At 32.9% G+C, this 16,143-nt stretch overlaps 2 protein-coding genes across 4 annotated transcripts in view; one reads left to right on the forward strand and one right to left on the reverse strand.

The window, feature by feature from the left end:
• Positions 1-4,042: 4,042 nt before the first annotated feature.
• LOC132735916 (uncharacterized) lies at positions 4,043-6,495 on the forward strand. The gene is made up of 5 exons (XM_060722951.1): positions 4,043-4,195; positions 4,858-4,977; positions 5,122-5,206; positions 5,905-6,083; positions 6,403-6,495. Exons 2-5 carry the CDS (start codon positions 4,954-4,956, stop codon positions 6,415-6,417), a joined length of 303 nt encoding a protein of 100 aa, XP_060578934.1. The 5' UTR covers positions 4,043-4,195; positions 4,858-4,953; the 3' UTR covers positions 6,418-6,495.
• Positions 6,496-7,443: 948 nt separating this feature from the next.
• LOC132735911 (coiled-coil domain-containing protein 33-like) overlaps positions 7,444-16,143 on the reverse strand; it is a 34,764-nt gene continuing 26,064 nt past the window's right edge. For all 3 annotated transcript variants that reach the window (XM_060722947.1, XM_060722946.1, XM_060722948.1), the window contains 8 exons: positions 15,019-15,185; positions 14,072-14,331; positions 13,497-13,585; positions 12,584-12,779; positions 11,998-12,074; positions 11,173-11,280; positions 10,736-10,855; positions 7,444-10,038 (listed from right to left, as the gene is read on the reverse strand). In XM_060722947.1, the coding sequence (XP_060578930.1) occupies positions 9,988-10,038; positions 10,736-10,855; positions 11,173-11,280; positions 11,998-12,074; positions 12,584-12,779; positions 13,497-13,585; positions 14,072-14,331; positions 15,019-15,185 (1,068 nt within the window). In that variant the 3' untranslated portion in view covers positions 7,444-9,987. The remainder of the gene's footprint in view (positions 10,039-10,735; positions 10,856-11,172; positions 11,281-11,997; positions 12,075-12,583; positions 12,780-13,496; positions 13,586-14,071; positions 14,332-15,018; positions 15,186-16,143) is intronic.

The raw sequence follows: 16,143 nt of genomic DNA on the forward strand, positions 1-16,143 counted from the left end.
AATAATGGGGCATATTTCTATGGCTATTTTCGTGAAGAATAAAATATTAAAATAATATTTTTTACTCCTTCATTAGCACTGGAGAAGAATGCACATTACCAAGTAAAGACCGTACAGTTACTTCGAACATCAGTAAGGATCAAGCTGGTTTGACTTCCTTCTTTATTACTCGCTTCAGTTACAAATCTTTTACAATTATCTAAGATCAATTACAATGTATTTTAATAATTAACCTGCTAGAACCGGACCTAACAAAGAAGACTATTGTCAAGCAATAAAAGTCCCCTACCGGTAAGGATCTTGTCACATATAAAACCAATTCAATCATCCTACAAATGTACCTATAAATGTACATTGCTGTCAGATATGTAATACTTGACTAATTTGTTTAACATATCGGTATTTCATTTAAAATGTACTTTTAAACGTTAATTTAGCTTGAATTACTCAGACTTAAAATTCATACTGTAAGTTGCAGAACTATGGACTTAATAACATTCTTCAAAGATAAGCGTGTGTTTTTGTTCATTTATATCCATGTACCATAACATTTAAGTCATGTTTAGCTACTAGTTTGTTCAAATATGTATCAACAATAAAATACACACGTCTTTCTATGTGTCTGTCTGGTGACTTTGTGACAGTCGTGGATCGACAAATTTCTGATCAAAGCAATTTCTATGAATATCTGAGCTTGGTCGGTCAATTTAAACATTTAACAATTATGATGATCGGACAAGGTCTGTTCCAGTTACTCTTAATGCAAGATAACTATTGATTAGAACAATAAAAGCTGTATTTGTTATACTACGTATTTTGCAAAAACGAATATCAGTTTTCATGACTAACATGTGACAAGCGTTAGATGTTTATTAAAGTGCATAGTTACTTTAGGGGTGTATCGCTGTTCCGACTGCAAATTATTCTTTTAGCAAAATTTTGTTTGCGTGTTTTTTATGATTTTGGTAAAAAAAATTATGAAAGTCGAGTTAATTGGCATGTCAAATATTCATAGATTATTAAACAGTTCCATCAATTTGCTTAGTGTTACCTAGCAAATATAATATGCAACAACAGTTAAGGCATTTGGCATAAATTAGAGGTCGCAAGTTCGAATCAATGTTTCTTCTACTTTGTTGATTGATTCATCCAGATAGGTTAAGCACAAGCAGTCGGACAAATTTGGACGATAACGTACCGTAAGCTCTTATACAAATTAATGACATAAGCTAATTAAGCCTTGCCATGTTTTCATTTTTCAAGTCCTATTTCCATATTGAATCCATGTTGCATTCTATCAAGCCTCGATTTCATTTTTCAAGCCAAAAATTCATTATTAAGACCATATTGTCATCAAAGAGTCTAATACACAAACAATGGTTTTTTCTTGAATTTAATTTGTTTTCTTTTTAAAAATTTGCGGTAAGAATTAAAGAGTTCCCTATACATTGTTGAGTACCAATCTTATTCTACTCTGCAACACGTAAATAGGACTAGGCTATAGCACCAAACCTACTACAGTCGACTCTCGTTATCTCGAAGTCATTGGGACCGTCCAAAAAATATCGAGATAACGAAATGTCGAGATAAACATATTAGGGTTAGAACAAGGCGAAACTGATTTTTACAAAAGACATGTGCATACCTTATGTCAAATATACTATTATATCCCCATGTCTTGTTTTCATAGGCCTAGTCAATATTTAACAAAGTAACATAAGCGGATGTTTACCAGCGGAAATACGGGTGTCTGTGATAAAAACACATAGTGAGGTTTACTCAGTAATACACCAATATAGTGAATCGGATATCGGATATGGTTGATCCGGATATCCTCCCGGGTTATTTATCGGGTCTTTCTCGAGATTGTTCCACCGCTGATTGATTTGGTGATGATGTTGTGAAACAATATTGCAACGATAGCGTTTCTATACTTTCACTTTTTCATTTACATTTAAAGTCATAATGAATTGATATAGTGTTCGAATATTTAAAAAGAATGTAAAATTCACTCATTGTGGACATAAGTCAATCAACACGCTAAATAGATTAACTTTTATAAAAACAGCTAAAGTTGTTACAAACATAATCGTCATTATGACACACGCTATTAATTGAGCAATTATCGTCTAGATTGTGTTTTTCACACGTCTGAAGAGAACAGACGAAGTCGAGATAAACAAAGGATAATAGTGTGAAAATAACTGTTGGGGCTGAAATTTTACATTGAGATACTGAAAATATCGAAATAGAAATATCGAGATAAACACATATTTCCAATATAGATAAAGAAGGAAGAAAATCGAGACTTTCAAAATTTCATCGAGATAACGAAATATCGAGAAAAGCGATGTCGAGATAACGATAGTTGACTGTATAGTTTAATATACAACTGTATAATAATAGTAATTATTAAAATGAGCCGTGTCATGGCAGAACTAACATAATGGGTTTGCGGCCAGCATGGATCCGCAAACCCATTATGTTGGTTTTGTCATGACACGGCTCAAATACTCTTTATTTTAAGAACGTAGTAGGATACATTTCGTGCAAAGTTAATGAAAACTTATATTAATCAAATTTTCATTTGACCTTCCAAAGAAGAAAAAGGCAATTATTTACATAATTATTTATCACAATAATATATAATAAACAGTTAAAGAGAGAAACTACTCTAGGAAGTATCAACAACAGTACTGAAGTTATCACAATATATTTAATACAAATAGAACTCAGTATAGTACTGTAAAATATTTGATAACCTCGTATAATAATCCAAAACTCATTCCTAAACTAGAGAGTCAAGATTCTGAAAGGAATGAACAGATTGTGTCGGCCGTGTATCCAGCATTAACAAAATACTAATGTCATTATCTGAGAAGTGTAAAATAAAAACAATTCTTAATTACAAATAGCATTTCCCTTCTAAAACGATGAATAAGTGAAGAATCTGACATACTTAGTACCTAAGACGCCGAAGCGACGAGGTAAGTCGTCAAAACACCGATCGAGTCAATGCGCCGCTTTAGTCAATGCACCGCTCGAGTCAATGCGCCAAAGCGACGAGACGATGAACAGAAGTGCGATGCGATAATGCCAAATTAATACCTTGCCCTTGCATTGTGTCGTCGTCATATCGCATTGACTTATCGTATCTTTGCTTCAACGAGCAGATACGTCGGAGCGACGAGGCGATAACACGCAACAGTAGATCTACAAGACGATGCCAGGGTACGATAATCCTTTAACATTTTTGTATTGTTCCGTCGCTTTGGTGATTGGTTTCGTCGATTCATTGTATCGGTTTGTCAATGGGGTGTATCGTTTCCTCGTTTCTTCGTTTCACCGTATTTTAGTTGCTTCGTTTATTTAGTTGCTTCGTTAATTTGAGGTTTCCGATGCGAACAAACGATGGACAAAACGGAAAGCGGTATATATTCGTTGGGGCGTATCGTTTAGTTGCTTCGTTTGTTTGAAGTTCCCGATATGAACAAACGATGGTCAAAACGGAACACTGTAGATATTTGTTTCCGTTTCCTATGATTACATTGGTCTAACTATGGTGGCTGAGTTGGTACACTTTGCGGGTTGTGTTGTCGATAGCGACAACACTAACTATATCGTTATCGCCTTTTCGTCTTGTCTTCTTGTCGCTAGCGAAACGCGCCAAACGGCGCGTTATCGCACTGTCGTCTTGTCCTGTCGCTAGTGAAGCACGGCAGACGGCGCGTTGTATATGCGGCGCGTTGTCGCTTGCCTTATACATATATAAAAATATCAAATTCTTCGATTTGAGACGACCGACAATGTGACATCGCAACAACACACCGCACGACTTCGCGCCGTTTGGCGTGTTTCGTTAGCGACAAGACGACAGTGCGACAACGCGCCTTTTTATGAGCTAGCGACAACACGACAAACGTAAAAGTGTTTTAAATCAGCCACCATACTTAACTTATATATCAGAAATGCAACATAAGTTTTATTTTTGGCCTATTTCTGCACTCGTGTTAGGAGATACAATTACATAATTGTTCACCGATTTAATGTCATTATCTATATATGAAGATAAGGAGGTCAATATTAATCTGTGCAAGGACAATAGCGACGACATATTTTCTGTAAACATTGAATTGAAAACAACGATTTTAACAGACAATGAATTCTTTATTCTTCATCTGTTTTGGCATTTGCGGTAAATATACAACTCTTACATATTTCTGCGTAGAATGTCTTATTAAACATAACTATTCAGTGGCAATCGATACTGATACTGTCATATTATCAAATACAACGATTTAAGGCATGGATGCTTTTAGTGAAATTTATTTACTGTTGTTGTTTCCTAGCTGACAATAACAATTTCAATGGTAAATGATACAACAAATGTTTAAAAAATAGTTTACACTCCTGAGATATGTTTTTCATTCTTTCTTCTTTTTTTTAAATAATTGCTGTATAAAGTTTTCTGTCATGTCCCTTGATCGCTTTAATGTAATCTTGCCTAGTCGCCAACGCTCCAAAAGGAAAGCTCCAACAGAAGAAAATTTTCGGGGTTTTTTTCGGGCGGGGGGGGGGTGGGGCTTGAGAGTTTTGATATTTGATATTTTTATTCCTTTTTGTTTAGAATCTGTGTTTTGTTTATTAATTTAGTGATTTAGTGGTAAGGCATTGCATTACATCAAAGAAATAAAATAAAATGTCCGATTATTAGCGCATTGCTGTCAAAGCTTTGCTTAACTTGCATATTTTTTTCCCATCAAATGACGCCAGACAACAAAATAGTAACGCAAATAATCACGTGGCCACAAAATAAGCAAATCTATTATATGCACGATACATTTCTGATTATTTTAGTGGCCACAGTGGCATCGGAATATTGCATGGGTCATGATAGCGACTGCGGCCTCGAGCGATGCCCACATGGTTACGTGGTAAAGTGCCTTCCAGACAATGTATGCTCATGCGAACACGCAGGTTTGTATCTTTTCATAGTTGATATTTCGTATTTATCATGTCACAAAAATATTACTACATTACTTCAAGGTGAAATGAAACAAAAATAGTGCCTAGATTTTTAATTTTAAGTGTATTCTAAAGAAAAAATGCCAACAATTTCAGGAGAGTGCCAATCTTCAAGCGATTGTGAAAATAAACATGGAAGATGCGAAAATAATGATAAGCATTGGTACTGCAATGGAAACAAGTAAGTGTTGTCCTCTTCACTTTCTTTGATGCCTCTTAGACGCCCGTATAGTCACGTTAATCTCCTTAGCTCCTCTTAGGCTATTAAAATCCCGCCTATTTATACTCGTAAAATCGCAACTTGTCAATTTCACTGTTAGTTCTACTTTAGCGCTGGTATTTTCACGATGTTTTCTAAAGTTTAATTTTTTTTATTAAGGACTTCCCCTTCTTTTCTCTCGAAAAATGACAAAGTACGAAAAACGTACCTTTCTCCCAAGTAGGTACGATCGCTTTACGATAAGGAAAGTAACAGTTATTCCCCTTTGACCACAGAGGGAACTGTATTTTCGAACATAGAAATAATAGAAGCCAACAAGTCGGCCCTATGCTTGCACTTTTAATATATTTGAAATATTTTTTTTAATTTCTAAAAAAGTGAAACGCTTGATAGAGCTGTCATTGAAATGCTTTCGAAGAAGTTGGATATTTTGCGCATGTGCAAAAGTTTGCGTATAAGTATCTTAAAAATAACATGCGAGTGATATCTGTTGTAAATTATCGTTCCATGATGATTGACGACAATATGCGTACCATCATTTCTTGGAACATGATTAAAAATTAACAACAACAGTTTCAGAAGAAATCGTTTAACACAAAATATCTATCTCGAATCTTTGTAAAACAAATAATTGTAGATGTTATTTCAATCTGTACCAGATGTTGCTGTGGAGAACCATGTCACCATGCCGGTGATCATTTCATATGTACAGATGCTACAGATTGCGCCAACGAGTTCTTTAAATGTACAAACAACGACAAACGATGGCACTGTACTGGAACCACTGGAAGCAAACACTGCCACTGTGGAAGCGATCACGGAAGCATCCATAGCTAAGGTAAACGTTTGTGTCACGTGTTTCGATCGGTAACGAAGGTATCCAGATGTAAGGCAAATGATTATTATGACGTGTTTAAAAGGGCTCTGCCGTAAGTAATTATGCCAAGCCTTTGTTGGTCAAGTGTTGTCACAGAATTTAGTGCGAAAAAGTAAAATAACACCTAAAATTTGAAGTTGACAGAACTTAAGAGTTAAATGTTGTATTCTAAAATATCCAGTGGTATTATGTTATTCTTAGAAATATAATTAAACTTATTTCAGTTTTTATTATTTTCTTTTTAAGTTGTCTAATCTTATTTTAATTTTCTCTTTTTCAGATATTCCCTTCATGAATTAACGAAGTCGTGCGACTACTGTATACATCATTTATTTTTCGTCTTTATCTCAAATAAATCAGGGACCAAAAACAATGTGTTTTTTTTTTCTTGATTTCATAACATCTCAGTATTTTTATGCAACAAATACTGGCCAATGTGAAAGGAATAAGTGGAAAATTTTAAACGAAGCATGTAATGGGATAATATGCAAATATTTAACCTAATTCTAGCCGTTTTCCATGTAAATTTCTTAAATGGACTTTTCCAGCTTCAATAGTCTAATTTCTAGGGACATCCAGATTAGATATTTTAAGTGTTGCCACAGGTATAAAGCCCACCCTGTCCAATGTAATATGTCCTGGCTCTTTAATGATAGCAAACGATGATATTGAAACTTGCGGTACCAGCAGGGTAAGGGCTAGCATATATCTTCATGTATATTTGTCACTTTCCATCAACAAATTACCTGCTATTTGAAACAACGATCCTATTTATCATTTCCAAAAGAAATTGTAACAACTATGTTAAACTTGATCTTGATTTTAAGGGTGTAAGGTAAATATACCTCAAGAAAGAAATATAAATGTAGCATTTTAGCAAATAAAAGTTCAATTCCGACTAATAACTTATTTGAACAAATGTTCTAAATACAACTACATGTATAGATAAGAAATCCTGTTATAGTGACAATGAATTGATTATTAAATCATGTGGTAATAGGAAAGATATATACCTGTACTATTTGTCTGTCATAAGTGACATACATTTATTTGCTATCCTAATTGAAAAAGTCAAGTTCAGCCAACAGATAGAAAATATAAAGTAAATGTATTTCAAAACTTGCGATGTTCCTCCGATTTATTGTGGATGCGTCATTTTTAAATGTCTACTTAATTATTATTGAAAGCAGGAAAACCACCCGGTGCCCTTTAGTATATGTCATACACCAACAGAATAAATATTAGATCGCTACATGGACTGGTAGAAAAGTACGTTAAAGACTGTCTTCTGTATCATGGAAATCACAAAATCAACAAGGTATATACATGTGCATGTTTTAATTATAAAGTATATATATATATATCACAGATGGCTCAATATTGCAACTAAAATTTTATATATAGAACTTGAACCGTTACAATTGTACATCAACAAAAGGTAAAAAAAAATACTCTTAAATTTCCATACAAACCAGTACAACATCACATTTAGACAATACGATGTAAGTTATACAAGTGTTTTCTATAATAATGTAAAGAAGGGCAGTGATTCAACCAAACATTCATTAACCTCAGATATACTATGTCACAAATCTCTTCATTTACTTCTATTCTGACATTACTCAAGTTATCTTCTATATGGAGATGGACGTGTCCAACTTCTACCGTAAATCAGTTCATTTATAATTTTAGGAATATGAAACCTTTAGATATTGGTCAGCCATGTGCAAGTACCTGGTCTAAACTTTAGGTATGGCTAGGCAGTTTTGACTCTAACATTTTAACAGTTTAGAAAAGATGTTCCATGTAATAATTCTGTAACTCATTACACTATAACACTGTTACATTAAATCAGTTATATAAATTTAAAGGATTGGCTTCCTTAATCACGAGTGCTATCTTAAAATTTCTTATTTAGACAGGAAACATTTTATATAAAAATCACATTTTTTAGATAAAGATTTCATTATCTTCAAATAAAAACATATACATGTTGCACCTAAGTATCAAAATAATTCCTATTACAGAACCTCAAAACTTTATGGTTTGCTAACTTAAAATATAAATACTTTCATAATTTCACCCTAAATAAAAGCCCTTCTAGATGGACTGTGGATAAGTCAATAATCATAAAAAATCATAAATTTCAAGGATACTCAAAATATTGATTTGATACTAGTAATCTGATATCTTGAGTAGAGTTTGACACTGTAAAAATGAAATTTTAAGTAGAATAATTATATAGATTAAGTATTGTTTTCAAACTAGCAAAAAAAAAAGCTTGAAATAATTTAAATATATATGCTGTATACACTAGCATACACAATCCATTCTTGTGGTTTATTTAATAAATTTAATAACATTAAAGTAAAAGTAATTAACTAGTCTACCTAGTTCTATCAATGACATGAAATTAAAGTAAAAACTAATACATGTATTTACTTAAGCTATAATATTTAAATATATTTTAGTCTTATCTTGTATTTTATTATGTCACAAACAGATGTTCGTTCAAAGCAAAAAAAAAAGATCAATCTGCTGAGATTTTATAAATGTGTATCAAATGGTGTCATTATAGTAATGAAAGTAACTGAGGAATAACTATGGTTTAATAATAAAATATGAGCTTTGCAGTTACTTTAACATCAAATGAAAAAAATCAAATGAGCCTTGTCATGACCAAACCAACATAGTGGGTTTGCGACCAGCATGGATCCAGACACCTCTGCGCATCCATGCAGTCTGATCAGGATCCATGCTGTTCGCTTACCAACTCTATTACAAGTAGAGAAACTGATAGCGAAAAGCATGGAACCTGATCAGACTGCGCGGATGCGCAGGCTGGGCTGGATCCATGCTGGTCGCAAACACACTTTGTTGGTTTTGTTGTGACACGACTAAATGTTCATCATCAGGTAAAAAACTAGTACACGGATCATTAATGAAATTCAAAACCATGAAAACAAAAATAACAAAGAACATTCTTAGATCATATATAAATCCTTTTTTACAATATTTATCAACTAAAATGTATAAATAATAAAATTAATGTGATATATATCTATATTACATACCATTCAACAAAATTATCTGAATGTAACATACACTGAATGGGGAAGAACCAATCAGACTGACCAAACAACTTACAGGAAATATGATGTCACATGACTTGCATGTACAATGAACAGTAAACATGGATGTGCATTTCACTACCAACAACAAGGCATATTTTCAAGTCTAGTTTGAGTAACAATAAAATAAAGTACAAGATCTGTTGAATCCATGCTATCTGGCATGAAGTCAGGATACTCTCACCTCATATTATAGATAATTATCTAATATACCCTTCAATAGCTAGTAGTGATGATAACAGACTTGTATCACTTGTATTTGTTCAAGCCAGTTTGTACATGCAGCCGCAACTGCCAGACTATTTACCTCTGACCCTCAAATTCCTAACAAGAAGTAATGGACCATTACACAGCCACAGCCAAAAATGTAAGAAGTGTAAAAGTTAATGATCATATGTTCTTTAAGCATTATGCTAACAGTCAAACAAATAATAAAGATCTAGTATATGCAGCAAGTATTCAAACCTATTTTAACAATTTTCTTGTCAACAGCATCATATAGACAACTACTTTAGATATCTTAATGAAAACAACTGTCAGGATCTGTCTAATACAGCCACTTTGACTATCATCATTCAGCTCGTCCATTTTTTTTGGTCGCGCAGAAAGATTTGATCATTATACTACTAGAAACAACCACATCAGTTATGGTTTGTCATTCCTGTCATCATGCTATGATTGATGGGAACAGTAGCATTATAACATGAGTACTAGTCTGTTATGGAGATGACCTTTCAATTATAAACAGGTGACAGTCGTTTCAAGCCTCCTCTACGCTCAGCCGTCTGAAAATATATTTTAACATTATATTCATTTTATCATAAAAAATCATGAGGGAAAATGCTTTCTTCAAAATTATCAAAAATTTTCATCACTTGATATTTTTAATGAATAAAAATGTTTTCTTCAAAATTCATTAAAAATTTTCATCTTTTGATGCTACTTTTATAGAATAAATGTACATCAAATGTTTAAAGCAAATCCAGATTTTGTATAAAAATACAGTCCTCTGAAATAAAGGTGTAGAGAATAATTGCAGGGCTTTTTTTTCTTCACAGGTTGGGGAAGCAGCCCTGCCCTTAATTTTATTGAAAAATTACACAATATATTTGCAAAAGAAAAAACTTGATGTAAATTCAAACTGGGGAAAACTGCGTGATTTTAAAGAATTTTACTTTGCGGAAGTAGCCCTATTACAGCCCCTGCTATAGAAGAAAAGAAAGCCCTGAATTGGCAACTCTTGAATATTGTTCAAAAGTACCAAATAAGCGGTTCATATTTTCCATACATTCTGTCTAGATTCCTAGATCTATATTCAAAACCTTAATACATCAGCATCTATGCTGTAATTACAATGGTGTATAGAAAATTCTCAAATGATATATGTGTTAAATCTATGTATGTATGTATGTATGTATGTATGTATGTATGTATGAATAAAAGATTATTTTAATTTGTACAATATGAAAAATAACAACTTACAACAACAGGGAAATCATGGAAAACTGTAGACGTGTGTCTACCAAATGCATGTTCTGCTTCATTCAGTCGTATATTCAATGCCGCTCTCTCTTTACCCCAATCACGTGAATTCTGTGCCAACTATTCGAACACGGAAAAAAATGATTTCATACTTATTTAAAGATTCAGACAAAAAACTGAAATACAATAGATTTCTTTCTGTAACTTTAATGAGAGATAATTTCTTGTGTACTCTGTCAGGTTGCTTATTGTAATAATCAAATCAATGTCAAATAAAACAATAAATGTAAAACTTTTACTTAATAATTTTTAACCCTTTCGCTGGAAAAAATGTGACTGTACAATTAACTTTATGCAATCCTAAACTATCAATAAAAAAAAAGAAGTTTGTTTGTTATCACAGATAAAAAGATATGATGTTATTAGTGTGAATTTACCTGATTTTCAAGGGAGGCAATCCTGCCTTCAGCTTTTTCGAGGGCCTGGTAAAGTTCCATCTTCTCTAGATCATCATTAGCATTGCTTCCACTGTTTCTTATCTGCATCTGAAACCAAACAATATTAAGTATATATACATGTACACTAAAGCTGGCTTTATCATATCTATATCTACACCAAGTACCTCGATTTAAGACATAAAAGCATTTTTTTTAAACCAAAACTTGTTATGTGAAACCTGTGTTTTATATTCACAAAGCCCATGCTTAACATTAGCAAAAGTTAAAAAACACGTTTATGATTGCCTATTGAGATTAATATCTCTGGGTTAATATCAGAAATACTCAATTCTACATTTCTTTATCTAAATCATGCACTCAAATTTAGAAATTATTTCCAAAAGTATCATAACAAATGGGTCTCATCAAATTACAAAAAAGATGAATAGGTTTTACGTCTCTACATTACTATTAACATCCTTAGGTTTTTTCAAGCTCTACTAGAGGAGGAAAACCCCATATGCCTTTAAAGTGTATCATTTCAGACACAAGTGGGCACCTGACTGAGACCTTCATCCATTATAATGCTAGTTAAGAACCTAATTATTAGGAAAAGAATTCAATCTGCCAGGAGGATTTTCACATAAATGAGAATAACAATGAGTACATGTCAACCACATAAACCTCTCAACTTCCAAAAGAACAGAATTACTGATGTCACATAGAGAAATCACATACAGTTTTAACTGATATAAATGTACAGAGTACACAGATTATCCTTTTAAAAAAGACGCAGAGTAAATATTAAGTGCAATATGAACTCACTCTAAGCTCATCTATCTGATCCCTCAATCTCTTGTTTTCTTGTAACAACACTTCATTAGCATCTTGTGAAGCTTTGTCTGCAAAAAATCAAGGTAAACCAATTAACAAAGTTAATTTACAGTTTAGACAACATTTTCATAAATTAAAGATACTGTGAAAAGATCATCATAGTAAGATCTATAAGGCGACTATGAATTGAATTTGATATAGTATCGACTTTTGTTCTTCTATGGAAATTAACAAACAGAATTTTTAAGAAATACATTGTTTTCATTGGATGACAAATATAACCCAAATGACATCATGATCAGGAAAATTACTTCTCCACTCAATGTAGTTCAACATAGTTTGATCAATTCTCTTTTTATTAGCATGTCTGAAAGGAAAAAACATGTAGATACTAAGTTTTGCTTATATTGGAGAATGATAAAGCACAGTTTTTCATTCAATATCATTCAATCATTTTAATTAACCATCTAAGTCTACCAGCCTTTGTGCATATATTCCTAGGCATTTGCACTCAAACTGTGCACTATTCTACAAACAATGCACTCAAAAACTTTTTTTTATTTTTTATGCATCATACCTTTTTGATATCTGCCCCTATCCCTGTGATGTCTTTCTAAAACTTTTTCCATCTGAGATATGACACTTTCCTGTTTTTTACAAGCTTCTTCCAGCTTCTTCATCTTTTTTAATTTATCTTGTAACTTCTGAATCATCATTTGTTGACTGGCATGTGCCTTTTGTATCTTTAAAAACTTCTTCTCATCATCATTTTTCTACAGTCAAAGAAACATAACTCTGTCAGAGCTTAAAAATAATTTTTATAGACCCCATTCTTCTTATAAAGAAACAAGGAACATAAAGTTACATTTTATATTAGAATATCAAAAAAATAATTCATAAGTGCCTTGTATATGCGTACATGTATGTTATTTATTCTTCTCATCAAGATTTTTTTTTTGGTTGAGTTTTTTCGTCGCACCAACACAATATCGGTCACATGGCAGCTTTCCAGCTTTACTAGTGGAGAAAGAGCTCAGGTGCCCTTCCTTGCATTATTTGAGGCAAAAAATTGGCCCTGCAGAGTTGAACCTCCGACATTCTATAAGCTAGCTGGATAACTTTCTCACATGAAAAATTCGAAAGGCCCTGACGTGATTCAAACCCACATCTGTGTGGGGCAATCGGTTTGAAGTCAACAACCTTAACCACTCGGTCACGGATGCCACACTGACTTGCTCATTATTATAAATCACTAATGAAATACAAGTATGTGGTTATTATTTCAATTCTAACAATAACATCATAGATATTCAAGTCAAAGCAAAAATTGATTTTTAGCAATAAACTGACATCTGAGTGCACATTACAGACCACAGTTTTAAAGAAAATAAAATTATATGTGTATAAAATTTCTTAGCTAATAAAAAACCATTAAATTCAAGTAAAAAATAATAAAGTGATATCTATCACAAAGGAGAGGCAAGACTTACTTTAATGAGGTCATTTTGTGCTTTCTGCAGTTTGTCTTTGTATGTTTTGAGGTCTACAGTCTGTGATGCTAGAGTCTGTTTTAATGCAGCTAAAATAAAACAAAATATTGTATGTAAAACATTTATCACTAATCACACATACACTGTAGAAGCATGGCCTTAATTACCTAATTAAAACTGTGATAGAAGGTAGGTTTGTCTCATGATTTAATTTGTTGATATTTGTTTAAGTAAAACTTTGAATAACACATAATAGACACATATTCACAGAGTAAAATCAGGTTCACTATAAGGATTCTAGTAAATAAAACCTAAAATATACTGTCTCTTACGAAAGGTACAGTGATCTGCAGTAGCAGGTGCTTTTAATGGAAATATATGGTACTCATTTAATTGTACAATCTTTCACAACATGGTCTGTTTGTGTTTACCCTTCAAAGCAGGAAATCAGCCATTGGTCAATGTCATTTTCATTGTCAGAATAAACCAATCGAAATACTTGAGTATTAGACTGGTTTACAATATCAATCTTTGATTTGCTATATCAACATTTTATAAATCTGAACCAGTCTTACCATATCTTGAGAGGACCTCTGGTTTAGTGAGACCATCAAGTTCAGCACTGTCTACCATCAACCTGGTAGTATCACTATAATGAGCGAGGTCACGACGTAGATTACTGTTGATACCCTCCAGGTCACGCATCTGAGATCTTAAGGTGAGTATATCGGAGCCCATTTTGTGTACAGCATCTCTATAGTTACCCAGCTCCTTCGTCTGATGATCTATCAACACCATTGAGTTCTTGTCTAGTGGAGCTTCCTCACCATCATACCTAGCAATTAATATACATGTATTAGCTTTAATGTCTAGTCATATATGTTACATTTATACAGTTAACTCTGCTTATAACAATATGTTCCCAGGACTGCAGAATTTACACTGTTAAAGGCAACCAATCTGAAAACAGGAGTATCGTTATAAGCAATACCGTTATATGCAGAGTTTACTGAATACAAATGTAGATATACTTATTCTAAAGTCCAATATATAGTTGCTGTATTGGATGCATCATGATCAAATATATCCTGGTATCCCTATAACAAATAGTTGCATGACTGTAAGTTATATCAAGAATACAGCTATTAACACTAAAAATATACTAATAATTACATCTGTAAAGCTTTGAAAGTACAAAGTGTTTATTGCAACAAACAAAATGACAATAGTTTGACAATAAAGATTCTTTACTAGAATAAATCATCCAGTCTCATTTTGCACTTTCTCAATATGATTTTTATTTAGAATAAAATATGATAAAACCTATAAGTACATGTACATTTCTTGCTGAAACAAATCTACATTTAGCTAAAATGTGGCAATTAAATCATTTAAAATTATATACTTATGAGAAACATGTAAATATCAACATGTAAATATCTACAGAGGAAAAAGCTTTCCATTACAGGCAAACATAATTAAAAATTAATTTTACAAATGGATTGAAAACGAAAAAATTTACCCTCCAGCAGGCACATGTGATGTAGAAGGACCAGGTGGTCTACGTGTTGGAGATCTGGTACCACCACCACCACCTGGCATACCTTCTCCTGGTTGAAAGATGTACTGGTAATCTGGAAGCAACTGCTCCATGGCATTGTAGGATGGCATTTCTCCATCTTTTGTTGGCTGAAAAATATTGAGATTCTACATTTTTAAAATTTGTGTCTTGATGGAAAAAAAACAACAAAAACAAACAAAAATATAGAACAAAAGACTTATTCCACATAAAGTTCAATAAGACTTGTTTAGAAGACCTCCCCAACCAAATATAAGCAAATTAATTTCCCTTGCATTAAATCAAAATGCAAAAGCAACTGTTGTGAAAAACTTTTGTTAGCCATCTTTGCCAACAGTGTAGACAGGCCAGTCTGCAAGACTACGGGGCTCTATACTCTGTTGGTATTTCGACTTCTGTGCTTTCACATTGAAATCCCTTAATTTTTAAATGTACTGTTCCAAACTCAAAGCTGAGCAAATCCATTTTACAAATTCAGCAGGTTATGGGTTAATCAACCAAAGTTAACTTTTACTAATTTCTTAGACCCAGGACTTTATGGCATGACTTTGAACTCAAAAATAGAAAATAAAGTAAATTGTATATCTTATAGAGAGTATTTTGAAATAAATTAGAATCTAACTAATAAGTTTTAGTATCAATTAGTGAGTATTTTTATTTTGTCTTACCAGTACTTTACAGTCACACTAACTGTATGAAAGGTACATTAATGATATCCTAGGTGTACAAGAGAAAGAAAAAAATTGGGGAAAAAGGAGATCAATCTGGAGCAACGTCAGTTAAAGCCAGGACAGCATGCACATTACTAAAATCTCCCAGACTTTATAATGACCATTGACCTATTTTAGAAATTTCTTAAAACTTCAATATCAAAAACAATGCAAACCTTTTACCCATATTGTGTGAGTTAATGACAAAATGACCTAAACCAAATTCCTAATCAATATTAATACAGATAATTGAGTTATAGCAGCAATATATGAGCCCGTCACGACAAAACCAACATAGTGCGTTTGCAACCAGCATGGATCCAGACCAGCCTGCACATCCGTGCAGTCTGATCAGGAT

Source organism: Ruditapes philippinarum, unplaced genomic scaffold, assembly GCF_026571515.1.
Source record: "Ruditapes philippinarum isolate M1 unplaced genomic scaffold, ASM2657151v2 ctg2298_1_1_1_1, whole genome shotgun sequence".
Taxonomy (NCBI): domain Eukaryota; kingdom Metazoa; phylum Mollusca; class Bivalvia; order Venerida; family Veneridae; genus Ruditapes; species Ruditapes philippinarum.